Consider the following 12,867-nt stretch of genomic DNA (forward strand, 5'->3'; position numbering starts at 1 on the left):
GTAATCCGTGCAATGCTGTTTTAGCTTTGTTTACTGCAGAAAGTAGACTGTAAAGAGAAGTGATAAGACATTGTAGATATCAAAGATGTGAAATCATACTGAGTGGGAGTAATTTGCATTCTTAAAACATAATTATCCTGGAACCTGCTTGTCTAAACTTCCTTGATTAGGTAGTGACTCAGTGATGATGGAGCAGGGACATGCCACTAATATGGATTTTCATAGGTGTGATAAAAATGAGGACATGTGAGCGAATATTCCACTTTCCAGGTGCAAAGGATGGGGAAGTGACAAGTGACAGCAGGACCCCTTGTGAGGATTCTCTTGGCCAAAATTACAGAGTTTTGTGTATTGGTAGCAATTGGTAACTTGAGGGAAATCGATATTGTGCTTGTGCTCAGCAGCTTTCACTGTATAAATAAACAAGATCAATTAAAGGCAATAGTGCCCAAGTGAAGACCTTGCAGCTTGATTTTCTGTTCCACAATGGAATTATTTCAGTGCATATAAATATGCACTGGAGCACGAAACAGCTGATTAATGTTTTGTGGTGTAGCTGACTTGCAGTGTGTAGTGTAGCTGATATCTGTGAAACTGGAAGCTTATTGAAACTACAGCTGCTAGTGAGAAAGATGGTGTTATCTTTTCTACAGGATCTTCCTTTTTGTGTAATGTGCTCTCAGTCTTCATTTTCTTACCTCAGGGTTACTTGTTGTTTCCCTCCTGGTGGATCTAACAGCCTCAGTTCTACCTGTAGAACACAGGGATTTGAGGTGTCTTTGAAGCTGAAATGAGTAATGGAGGAGGGTGGTGTTTTCCCTGCTGTGAAACAAGTGTTCTGGCAAACTTCAGCCCCTTAGGGACAGTTCTGCCTACTGAGCCTTGTGGTTTCTTGAACATATTTATACAGTGAACTCTGTAATTATTTTTCCAAGAGAGCACTCATCCACCTGATTTCAAGGCCTCAGATAAATATGTTTAGTCTGAAAAAGCTTTGTTTGGTATGGGGCTAGATATTATTAGAACACAAATGTAAGGCCAGTCCAGGAAAGGCAAAGTGGGTGGGTAAAAGATGGAAGCCATACTTGTTTCTTTGCCAGAGAGGCAATTCCAGAATATCCTTGTGGGAGGATAGTAATGAATTAAATTTAGGCAGAATGGAACACTTAACAGTTGCAGGGAGTCTAACAGTGTTAACTGACCTAGGTTTTTTGTAAACTTTGCCCACCTGCTTGGCTACCTACAAAATCAAACTCTGAAAGAGCTACAAGAAATTTGAGCTTTGTAAGATGAGTGTAATCATTTATATCCTAGTAGATTGTCAGCTGCTTAGAACTGTTATGAGAATCTCTTCTCTAAAACAAAGCAATAACCAGTGTTCCTCTCAAAATTCTGTCAGATCTTCCTCATGTAGTCTTTTCCAAAATGAGTCTTGTGGAAGGTTTCCTTCCCCGATATCACCTTTTATTCTGCTTATTGGGGAGCTTTATTTTAAGGATGTCTTACATGGCACAATAGTTTATGTTGAATGTTTCTTTTTGGTTTGATTTTTTTCAAGAAACACTACCAAGACAGGTACTCTATGTCATGGGATATGTTTTTAATAATGGTAGTTTACCAGAGTGAGCCTACTGCCAGGGTAGGTGAGAATAAGGGGTTCTTAGATGTGCAGACCAGGCATTGGCTTTCCTGGTAAATCAAGTAACTTGAGGTCACGTGCAGAGCAGCTTTGCAGAACTATGTAGAGAACACTCTGAAACCAAATATGTTTCATTCAAGGCCTTCCTTGTAAGCAGGCGTGTGAAGATTTAGGCAGCACTGTTTAAGCTGATTTCCACACAACAGTCTTCAAGTGCTTTAAATAGAAGATTGGGCTGAGACAGTGTAGAGTACTTCTAAACTATTAACAAACACCTTCCATTCCACTTCCAGCCGTTTTTGATAACTCTTCTGTTTTGGTTTGGTTTTTTTTTACAGTCCAAGCCATATATATTTGACCGTGTATTCCAGTCAAACACATCACAAGAACAAGTGTACAATGACTGTGCTAAAAAGATTGTCAAAGGTAAGGTGGAAGAGCAAATTTACCACAAGAAAATCTCATATTCCTGTGGATTTCAGTGTTGAAAACTAATACTTCTATTGCTGCTTTTTATCTTTGGAATGTTTAAAATGTGCCAGCATGGATTGTAGCACCATACAGTCATCCTGTAGTTGAGCTAATAAATTATGTCAGTGCTGTAATTAAACTTGCTGTTGCAGTTGACTGCAGCATTTGGTAATGTTACCTGTTATGTTTTAGGGTTTTTTTTTACAGTTCTCTGCAATGATTGTTTAAAACAATTTGTCAGAAATTAAACATAATAACTATTAATAATAATTTTGAGATGTGTCATCTACCCTCACCATGCCCCACAAATTTACTGGTGAGAAACATCATACAGAACTTTGTTTGGAGGAATGCAGGAGGAAATGAAAATTGTGAAATACGAGTTATTGCTGTGCATGCTAGGGTGTGCAATTTCTCCAAACCTGAATTCTCAGATTTGGCCTAGTACCTTCAGAAAATCAAGTCTTGTGACAAAGAAGGATATGCCACAGTAAGTTTTTGTAGTAAGCAATTAGCTAGTTCCCTGAAAATAAAATTGATTAATTTCTTGAGGGCATCAATAAATTTTAATTGACCCAACTTTCAAAACAGCTTTACAGAGCCTTGCCAGAAATCCCTGAAATACCGACTATTAGTTAATACCAATGGAATATTGGGTGAACATACTGTGTTTTTCATCATTAGAAAAGTAAATTGCTGTGGGAAATGCAGGCTGCTGCAAGTATTTAACCCTTTAATGAGTTAAATAATAATCAGGCTCAGATCAGGAGGTTGCTCATTGAATTTAGCTAAGAGTTGTAATGCTGCCCCTTTTATGCTCATGTAAGACTCTGAGCTCTGTGTGGCATTTCTCACCTGTGCTGCATCAAGTGGCAAATGAGCTCTAGTGGTGAGACAAATGGATTTACAGGTATGGTGGAGTGGCAAAGCCCTCCCCAACTGGAGTATCTCCTCGTGCTTGTTTTTGGAAAATAAAAGTTTGCTTGCAGGATGTGATTCTAGAGTAACTTACACATAAACAGGCCAGGCCACCAGCCTCTCACCCCTCAATCTAAACTTTGCTTGGTTCATTCATAATTTGAAATAGAAGCTTATGCCCTAAGAATAAAATGCTTGACACTTAAGGTGTCATCCGTTTGCATCACAATTGGACAATTAAACTTTCCTGTAGGCAGAAAACATGATGTTCTCCTGTTTGGTTTCTTCTGGGGTATCAAAGACCATCTGTTCAGTCTGGCAATTGCATTGATTTCCTTTTTGTTCCTAAATGTGAAGTCCTGATTTTTCTGGTTGAAGAAACAGGAACTTCTAAGGCACAGTCAGTGATGGCAAAATGCATTCAAAGATTTAGGGAGGAACACCTCCCTCCCCCTAACTCTAGCACAAGGTTCCCAGACACTGAGTGATTTAACTTGTTGGGCATTTTAGGACCTGCTTGCTTTAATTCTATTTAATTCAACTTATCTTTAGAAGAAGGAAATGAACACTAATGAAAATACTCTTTCCCTTTAGATGTACTTGAGGGATACAATGGTACAATATTTGCATATGGGCAAACATCATCTGGAAAGACACACACTATGGAAGTAAGAATGTTAAAATAATTTTCTCTTACTGTCACTGTCATGTCTTTTCATCACAATAGTCTTTGCTTTGTAGAAATAAGATGTCAGCTTGTTTTCTTCTTGCAATATTTTGATAGCCCATTATTTTTTTAGGACTGAGAATGGCAGTGTGGGTTTTTTTTTTTTTTTTCACATTCAGTAGCAGGATGAGAAACACAGGAATTATATCAATAGCATCATTTCAGTTGTAGTTTGGGAGAATTCTGCAGCTGTTCTTTTCACTTTTGGGAAACTGGGGGGCTCACTTTACTTCATGGAATAAGTGCATTGTACCTGTCAGTATTTTGTCAGTTGAACTGACCCAGATGTTTTGTGTCTGAGTACTGTTTGTAATGCTGGATTGAGTATGAATTTTTTGTTACATTCTTTTTCTGTTAAGGGGAAGCTTCATGACCCAGATGGAATGGGCATTATTCCAAGAATAGTGCAAGATATTTTTAATTATATTTACTCCATGGATGAGAATCTTGAGTTTCATATTAAGGTAAACTTTTCTTCATTTTTACTTTAATCTGTATTAAAATTCAAAGGTAGTCTATGTGTGAATGGATATTCTGTATCTGTTTCAAATGCCTGTAACCTGGAAACTGATAACCTGGGTTATTACTGATGTAACTGGTTTTTCCTAAAGAAGAATTATGTTAAAACTTTCATTTTGTTCCATTCAATATTGATGGAAACAATGCTGATAACCTGTGGCAGTGCTGATAGTGATTGAAACTTCTGATCAAAACAGTTTCTTCCTAAAGATACATTTTAATTCAGCCTGAAGAACTTGAGCTGGATGTAGTGTTATGTGGGAGGTCGTAGTAATCATGCTGAATCCTTGTGAAAAAGATGCAAAGCATTTTTGCCTTCTGATGTATCCCTTTTCCTCTTCTTACTTCTAGGTGTCATATTTTGAAATATACTTGGATAAAATAAGGGACCTTTTGGATGGTAAGAGTTTTATTTGTTTTGAACATATAAAATAAATTATTCTGTAGGGACATAATAAAAACCCCTTATGTTACCTAGATATTCATTATGGTAATAACTTTGCATGATAAGGGTATATCATAATGGGAAAGCATGGAGCTCATCTATATGATATTACTAGAGCTGCAGTGGTGGTGCTTTCCTGTGTGTTAATCTTTTGTCAGGTGTTGCTGAGAGGGAACATTTCTGACTCGGGCATGCATTGTATGCAGTGCACTCATTCAGTTTTGCCATAGCTTTGGAATGTTTTCTCTTCCAGTTTCAAAGACCAATCTTTCTGTTCATGAGGACAAAAATAGAGTTCCCTATGTAAAGGTGAGCATCAGTCTGATGTATTTTCATCTTGCACTCCTCTCCTGTGCACATTTATTTGTGCTTTGTTTATGTGGTGTTATTTTTCACAATCCCCTTTTTTTCCCAAGGGTTGCACGGAGCGGTTTGTATGTAGTCCAGAGGAAGTTATGGATACTATAGATGAAGGAAAATCCAATCGACATGTAGCAGTGACAAGTAAGTATCATCTTCTGTTTCCTTTTAGTGATTTATCTGTTTGCTTCTGGTATAGGGGAGGCACAGACAGTGAGTGAAATAATTCAGGTGTGTGAAAGGGTCTGGCATAAGCAGTTTCAGGATGTGTTTCATAAACAAGCATTTCAGTTCATTTCTGGTTAGATCATGTTGCTTACACTGGGATTGAAAGGAGAAAGTAAGTCATCAGTGAGGAACTGTGCATCACTGGAGAAAAGGGTGTAGTTCTGCTTTAGGAATAATGCAAAATCCCAGTTTGTGGAATTTGTTTTAATTAACCTAGAAATCTGCAAGTGGGGCTTGTCCACAGTTTGATCATTCTGTTGCTGTTCTGATCAGATATTCCAATAATAGCTGATCAGAATTCAGACCTGCTGCAGATGTAAACAGCATCCCAAGATATTTGGCTGTAGCATGCAATTGAGTTGCAAGGAGCCATGCCATAGGTCTCCAAATTCCCACAAAAAGCAAGATTTGGAAATGACAGAGAGGTTAGGGAAGACAAGGGAAGATGTAGGTGCATGCAAAGTAAAACTTGAGCTCTTAGCAGCTGAGGTGACTGTCAGAAGTTTCAGAGCCAATTTCAGGATGTTTCACAATCTTCTTGTGTTTAGTTCTTTATTCAGGAGGAGATTATACAGTCATTAAGAAAATAGAAGCATTTTCTTCTCATTTCTTAGGTTAAGGATCAAAATCAAAAATTATATTTTCCTTTTAAGGAATTTTTCAGTCTTGTGGTTTTGCTTCCTTGCTCCTAAGTAAAAAGGTTCAAGTGGGGACTGCACTAAGAAAATTTGAATAGAATATTATTTTGTGTTCTGTGCTTCTTTAAGATCAGTAAGCTGGTACTTTTAGAACTGTGAGAGATTTATACTTAAAAGGAAGAAGAAATGGCCAGATGTTCTCATTCAGGTTCAATGTTGTTACTGGATTAAAATAATACTTTAAATTCAACACGTCTTGTTTTCTCTTAATGTTTCACAGCAGAGGGGACAACAGAAGACAGGAATGAAAGGCTGTGGCCAGTTAAATTTTCAAAGAGGGATAAAATGGGGTACACTGGAAGTCTTCAAAAGACTCTCTTATCAAGAACTAAATATACTTTCTGTTCTAATAAAGTAAATTAATGTGTGAAATCCATGGTTGACAAGCTAGCAAACCTGATGAGTGAACTTATGTGATATTAATAAGAGCCCAAGGGAAAACTGGATCTTTCTTACCCAATTAGATGATACCATTGGTTTTGCTGCCTCTAGGTCTGCTGTCATTGAGGGATTACACTATACAGCTTCATTAGCTTTGGATCTCTGCACTGTGGGGAGGTGTTGTTTTAAGTGAGACTGGTTGTACAAATCTTTTTGATGTGTTTATTTTGAATTATAGATATGAATGAACACAGCTCCCGAAGTCATAGTATTTTTCTTATTAATGTAAAACAAGAGAATACTCAAACAGAACAGAAACTAAGTGGAAAACTTTACCTTGTGGACTTGGCAGGTAGTGAGAAGGTAATTATAAGTTTCTCTTTCTGCTCTGAAACTGTGTTTTTTCTTTACATTCAAGTATTTTACATGGTTCAGTTGTCATCTGTGAGGTGTGTCAGTTTTGATGTTGAAATATGGTTTCTGAATCCTAGGCTGGCTTGGCTGTTAGATGCTTTAAGCTGATCCACACTTGATTTCTGCAAGTGAGGATTTGTAAATCTAGACTAGGGTGGGGAAAGAGGGTAAAGTTCAGTTTCAGTATCTGAGATGTGTGGGTTAGCCAAGTACAGGAATCAACTTTTATGGTTGTGGAATATCTGGATTTTCTTATGTAGTGATACCAAGTTTCTTAATCTGAAAATCTGATCAACATTGGTTGACTGCTTGCTTTCCTATATCAGTAGCTTAAAGCAGAGAAGGAAATACATACTGTTATTAGTCTTCTGAAAGCTGGATTTCTGACATGCTTTTCATCTTTGCTTCTGGGTTTATCCCTGTCTTTACCTCCAGGCTTGCTGTTGTTTTTCCTTACATCATTGTTCTATGACCTTATTGTTGCCTCTGATCCTATATTTATTCTGAAATGTGTTTCTTCAGTCAGTCTTTTTTAAGAAGAGAGCTGGGTTGCAGGTCTCCTTCTCTGTAGTTCCTTTCAGTGTTTATTTCAAACTTTACATTGATGCATTTCCCCAGTCCCTTTGAAATGCATGCAGTTTTCTAATGGCTTGTATCAGTTTGTGCACAGGAAAGTAGAATTGTTTCATTGTAGTCATGGTCACAGCTGGGTGGAAATAGTTAAAGGGAATGTTATGGAACTGTAAGTCAAATTCAGCCCTTGAGGCAAAAGAGGCAAGGTGTATAGAATGGCATCAGGTCAGATTTTTTTTCATGTTTCTGCTACCTACTGAAGCTCCTAGAGCACTCATATAGGTCAGATTCTGCCTCTAAAATCTGTTCTCACAGATTTCTGCTTGTGAAGATTTTCTGTTGTTTTCTAGGGGTAGTAGTGGTATGTGGTTTGGGTTTTATGCTTTGTTTTGTTAGGGTTTTTTAAGGGGAGAGGTAGTTTGGTTTCAAGGATGATCTCTGGACAAACTATTCATAATACTTATTTACTTTTAAGGAATTAATCTTTTTTACAGACTTCAAAAAACTTTTGAAGTTGTTAATTTGACAGAAGTTACTAACTATACATTTATATGTTACAAAAAGGTATATTTTGCAGGGAGAATATTCACTTCAGTTAAAAACATGAGAAATGTCTTCAGACACTGAGTTTTGAATGAGAAATTGATAATGAATTGGGGAAAGTCTGACTAAGAGTTGGCTTATGTGTACCTCATAAAGCCAGGGAGACTGACTTCTAAGTGGGGAAATTATATAAGTTTCCTCTTAAATTTTGAAGGTATGTTTTGAAGATGCATTTAGTAATGTCCTGAAATATTGTATAGGTTAGTAAAACTGGAGCAGAAGGTGCTGTGCTGGATGAGGCCAAGAACATCAACAAGTCTTTGTCTGCTCTTGGAAATGTCATCTCAGCCCTGGCTGAAAGCAGTGTAAGTGTTCTCTTTCGTCTTTTTTTACTTGAAAGTTAAAAGCTTGCATCTCTGAACATACTGTGCAGAAATTCCCACCAGTCTCAGTGATATGAGCCAGTGCATTGCAGGTGGCCACTACTCTTGTACTCTATTGACAGTAAAGATTAATAAGTTACATTTAATGCTGAGGGACCTGAGCATTATACTGAAAATTTCCTTGTGCTCTAATAGTTACCAACATAGAAATACAATTTTGTCATCCCATGCATCTTCAGTCTTATGATTAATGAATTAAAGTAGAATTTAATGTCTTTCTAATGAGGTCATACCTAGCAAGAGTGTAGTTCATATTTCAGCAAATTAAATGTGTCTGAAAACCCATGACTGATCATTTAACCTCTTCCTTGGTAGACATATGTTCCATATCGTGATAGCAAAATGACCAGAATCCTTCAAGATTCACTAGGGGGTAATTGCAGAACCACTATTGTTATTTGCTGTTCTCCATCTTCTTACAACGAATCTGAAACTAAATCTACTCTTCTGTTTGGCCAAAGGTGAGTATGTGATTTAATAGGAATAAATGCACAATGAGAAATAAGTCAGTTGCTCTATTAAGATTCCTGAACCAAATTAATTAGGATGTTTACTTTCTTTCTGTAATTCTTCAGTGTATACATGCCTAAGTGTTGTGATCTGTCTTGTCTCTAATATATATAAATCCTGAACCCAGCCAGGATCATGAAGACTGTATTATCAGGAGCATATAATTTGGTTCAAATTGTGGTTTAATGTATAATCTTCAAGGGGTAGAAGTACTTCCCTGTCCCCTGCCCTCCCTAAAGTAGGTAGGAAGGAGCTCTCCCCTTGTAAGTTGAAACTTTATTTGCCAGGAGAGCCTGTTGTCTGGTCTGTATCTAACACTCCAGTAAACTTTGAAATGATTCTTGTGAATTCCTGTGTCATTTCTAACTGAATTTATACATACTCATTCCAATTAAGTACTTTGTTAGGTAGTTTTTCTTTACCATTTTATTGTTGTTGCTGCTTTTTTATACTCTAGTTCTCGACACTGGATTGAATCACACCATTTAGTGGAGCACATTCCAAAACCAGTCAGTGTTTTGCTAGTCCATCTGGTCTTTGATGTTAGTGCACCTCTGCCACTTCAGTCCAACAAGATAGTTTCCTACTGGTCTTCTCTGAGAAGTTTTATGGAAAATAGATCAGATTAGAAATCTGGCAGAATGTGAATAGTTAGTGAGTGTGGAGTAATGACTGCGTTGTGCAGCAGTGGAGCTTTTGGGTTTCATTTTAGAAGATAGGAGGTCTTTTCCTTTTATCATTTAGTGAATGTGCTGGTGGAAAGTGTCTTACAGCTGCAGCTATGTAGTTTCACTAACTTGTGCTCTTGGTGTTTTCAGGAATTAACAGAGTGCATTCCAGTCTCAGCCACTACAGTTAGTCCAGTGCAATAATTCAACTTCCTAGGGATATCAAATTTATGCTGAAGCCCTCAGCTGTAGTAACTGAAGGCTATGTAGTAATGGTATAATATAGTAGAAAAGCATATCTCTCTTAGTAGTAATGTGTCCCTAAGATTTTGCTTTTGGTTGAAATGAGCTGTTCATTAGATAAGCCAGATGGTTTACATGCTAGAGGTGTCCTCTCCATTGGACAGTGTTTGCTAGATGAGGAATACTGTTGTTCAAAACTGTGTACAACTGTCCTGACCTCAGTTCTTTCAGATGAATGTATGCAGTTAATTTTTCCAACTCAATCAGCTTGAGATTTCTCAGCTTTCCAAAAGTTGTGTTGCTCTGTCCTTTGACAGTTGTATCAATCCAAATGAAAGAATAGTAATTTGACAGGGAATAGAAATAAGGTTTTGGAAGAGATGGGAATGTTTATATTTTCACTAGTGATATGTGAACATGTTATTTAGTAACCTTTAATTCCTTTCTTTAAAAACGAATTTTCAGAGCTTTTTGCTTTCTCTGTTTAGAGCAAAGACCATTAAGAACACAGTCTGTGTGAATGTGGAGCTCACTGCAGAACAGTGGAAGAAAAAGTATGAGAAGGAAAAAGAGAAAAACAAGACTCTGCGTAACACCATACAGTGGCTGGAAAATGAGCTCAACCGATGGAGGAACGGTGAGAAGCAAGTTTATTATTCTGCAAACTTTAGGCAAGACAACACACACTGAGTTAGTCTTCAGGCTACCAGAAATAGCTGAGAGCACTATGCAAGGCAGTGATAAGGATGTTGAAGCTATAGGAGTAAGTCAGCTTTGGAGCATTATATTTTTCACTTTATTGCAACTGAAATAACTTCTAATAATTGTGTGGTGGCAAAAATGTCTGAAAGTGTTTTCCTGTTAGATTGTTCAACACTTAGTTTTCTAGCAGGACTAGAGTTACATTGTAAAATAAAAATTTTGGGGGACACAAAAACTGATATTATCTGTAAGTGCAGAAACTAAGTAAAATGTTTCCTTTGTTTGGGTTTTCTGATTCAAAACAATACTACAAGATCTTGCCCTCATTTAAAACTCAAACATGTCGATAGGCAAAAAACCCATCCAAACCCCAAAGTTGCTGACAGTATCAAATATGTGCCTGTTAATTCTTCCTGAATGATTAACTTCTTATCAGTTCAAGTTGCTGGCAAAATGCAAGTTAATAGTGAAGCCATAAATTCAGGAAAGAGAACATAGGTCATGCAGATATACTCTGGAGTTTCGCAGCTGTAAAATATGATTTTGCAATCTGACAACTGCACCACATCCTGATAAAAATCTGAAAAAAAAAAAGAGTTTGCTGAAATAGGTTTGGTAGGATGTAGGGGGGTTTTTTGTTTGTTTTTGTTGGGGTTTTTTTATTGTTTCGTACAGCTGGTATGAGGCCACACCTGAAATGTAAATATTCTGAAAGAACTATACTTAACATCAGATACTGGAGTGTTGGAAAGAGCCTGTACCTTCCAAGGACTGCATGAAATGTTTTGAATAAAGCACTAAGAAATTTAGTTTAATTTACTAGAGAAGTGCCTTGGTATGTTCTGTCTTCTTCTCTGTGAAGTTAATGTTCTCATCAGAAAAATCTTTATGAACCTGAAAGGATAAAAGTGTAATGGAAAAGATTTTACATTAGAAGCAGAGCAATGTAAAAGTAAATGTGACTACCTAGTAAAACAGTGCCAAGGGAGACAGAGTTTTATGTCTTCTGGGAAAATTAGGTGACTTTCTAGAAGATAAGGTTTGATGTGTAGTTTGGAGCTCATAGCAGAGTAACTGGGTGAAATATGATGTTTTGTAGTAAGCAGGAAATAGTTTGGATGATCTAGTGGGGTTTTGTTTGTTTTTGTTTGTTTGGGGTTTTTTTACCAAGTAATCAGCTGAACTCAATTGCTTATGAACTGTGTAAAACTGTTAGTAGGAAATATGGAATACTTCTCAAGGGTAATTTTTTGGGAAATATGTCATGGCTAGCCGTACTAAAACTAAGTTTACTTCTAAGGGGAGACTGTACCAGTTGATGAACAGTTTGACAAGGAGAAGGCCAACTTAGAAGCTTTTGCAGTGGACAAGGATATTACTGTTATTAATGATAAACCAGCTACCACAATTGGAGTAACTGGCAATTTCACTGATGCTGAGAGAAGGAAATGTGAGGAAGAAATTGCCAAACTTTACAAACAACTGGATGACAAGGTATGCCATTCTTTCTTAATGTAAGATCTCTTGAAAATATGTCTTGAGCTATATTATTGTATAATGCATCTTCATCATTCTCAGGAGGAGAAGCCAAGGGGCAGGTACAGATCTCTTCACTCTTGTGACCTGAGGGAATGGCCTGAAGTTGTGTCAGGGGAGGTTTAGGTTGGATATTAGAAAAGGTCCTTCATCCAGAGGGAGGTTGAGCACTAAGGCTCCCCAGGGCAGTGGTCACAGCATCAAACCTGATGGAGTTCCAGAAGCCTTTGGACAATGCTCTCTGGCACAGGATGTGACTCTCAGAGTGTCCTGCACAGGGCTGAGAGTTGGGCTTGTTGATACTGATGGATCTCTTCCAGCTCAGCTTATTTGTGATTCTGTGTTTAATTTGCCAGTATTCATTTGTTAGCTCAGCTTGTTTAAGTATTTGCTGAAAGTACTTCCTCTTAATTCTGATTAAGAGAAATCAAAGCTGCCTTACCTGGTGCTAAGGGAGTATTGTTTGTTAGTTGGAAAACAATAGATGAGGGAAAATTAATAATTTGAAGACAAATTTTTTTCCTGTTTTGAATGTTTTATTTGAAATTTAAAAAATCTCAAATTTAAGCAGTAGTGTACTGTATTTGAATAGAAAAAATATGTTAATTAACAATTAATTGTTCCTTAGAACAACTTGGAGAAGGCTTGCAAAAGCACAGGTATAAGATTTTTGTCTCTGAAGCGTGGTGAATTACACATACATGCCAGGTTAAGAGCCTAATGAATCAACCAGTGAGAAGAATTGTTTTTTACTTTTACTGCTTTTTTGTGTAATTGTCTTGGAATAAAGAAAAGTTAGATACCTTATGTCTGCTATCTTGTAGATTATTTTTTTTCTGAGTGGTATTT

At 37.1% G+C, this 12,867-nt stretch overlaps 1 protein-coding gene across 1 annotated transcript in view; it reads left to right on the top strand.

Moving 5' to 3' along the window:
- Positions 1 to 12,867, top strand: part of KIF5B (kinesin family member 5B) — a 33,692-nt gene that overhangs the window by 5,611 nt on the left and 15,214 nt on the right. Inside the window, exons 2-12 of the mRNA XM_058020837.1 lie at positions 1,978 to 2,065; positions 3,623 to 3,696; positions 4,115 to 4,219; positions 4,626 to 4,674; positions 4,973 to 5,028; positions 5,136 to 5,223; positions 6,625 to 6,749; positions 8,177 to 8,281; positions 8,675 to 8,820; positions 10,269 to 10,417; positions 11,783 to 11,976. Coding sequence (XP_057876820.1) covers positions 1,978 to 2,065; positions 3,623 to 3,696; positions 4,115 to 4,219; positions 4,626 to 4,674; positions 4,973 to 5,028; positions 5,136 to 5,223; positions 6,625 to 6,749; positions 8,177 to 8,281; positions 8,675 to 8,820; positions 10,269 to 10,417; positions 11,783 to 11,976 — 1,179 coding nt within the window. The remainder of the gene's footprint in view (positions 1 to 1,977; positions 2,066 to 3,622; positions 3,697 to 4,114; positions 4,220 to 4,625; positions 4,675 to 4,972; positions 5,029 to 5,135; positions 5,224 to 6,624; positions 6,750 to 8,176; positions 8,282 to 8,674; positions 8,821 to 10,268; positions 10,418 to 11,782; positions 11,977 to 12,867) is intronic.

This window comes from Melospiza georgiana, chromosome 1, assembly GCF_028018845.1.
Source record: "Melospiza georgiana isolate bMelGeo1 chromosome 1, bMelGeo1.pri, whole genome shotgun sequence".
Taxonomy (NCBI): domain Eukaryota; kingdom Metazoa; phylum Chordata; class Aves; order Passeriformes; family Passerellidae; genus Melospiza; species Melospiza georgiana.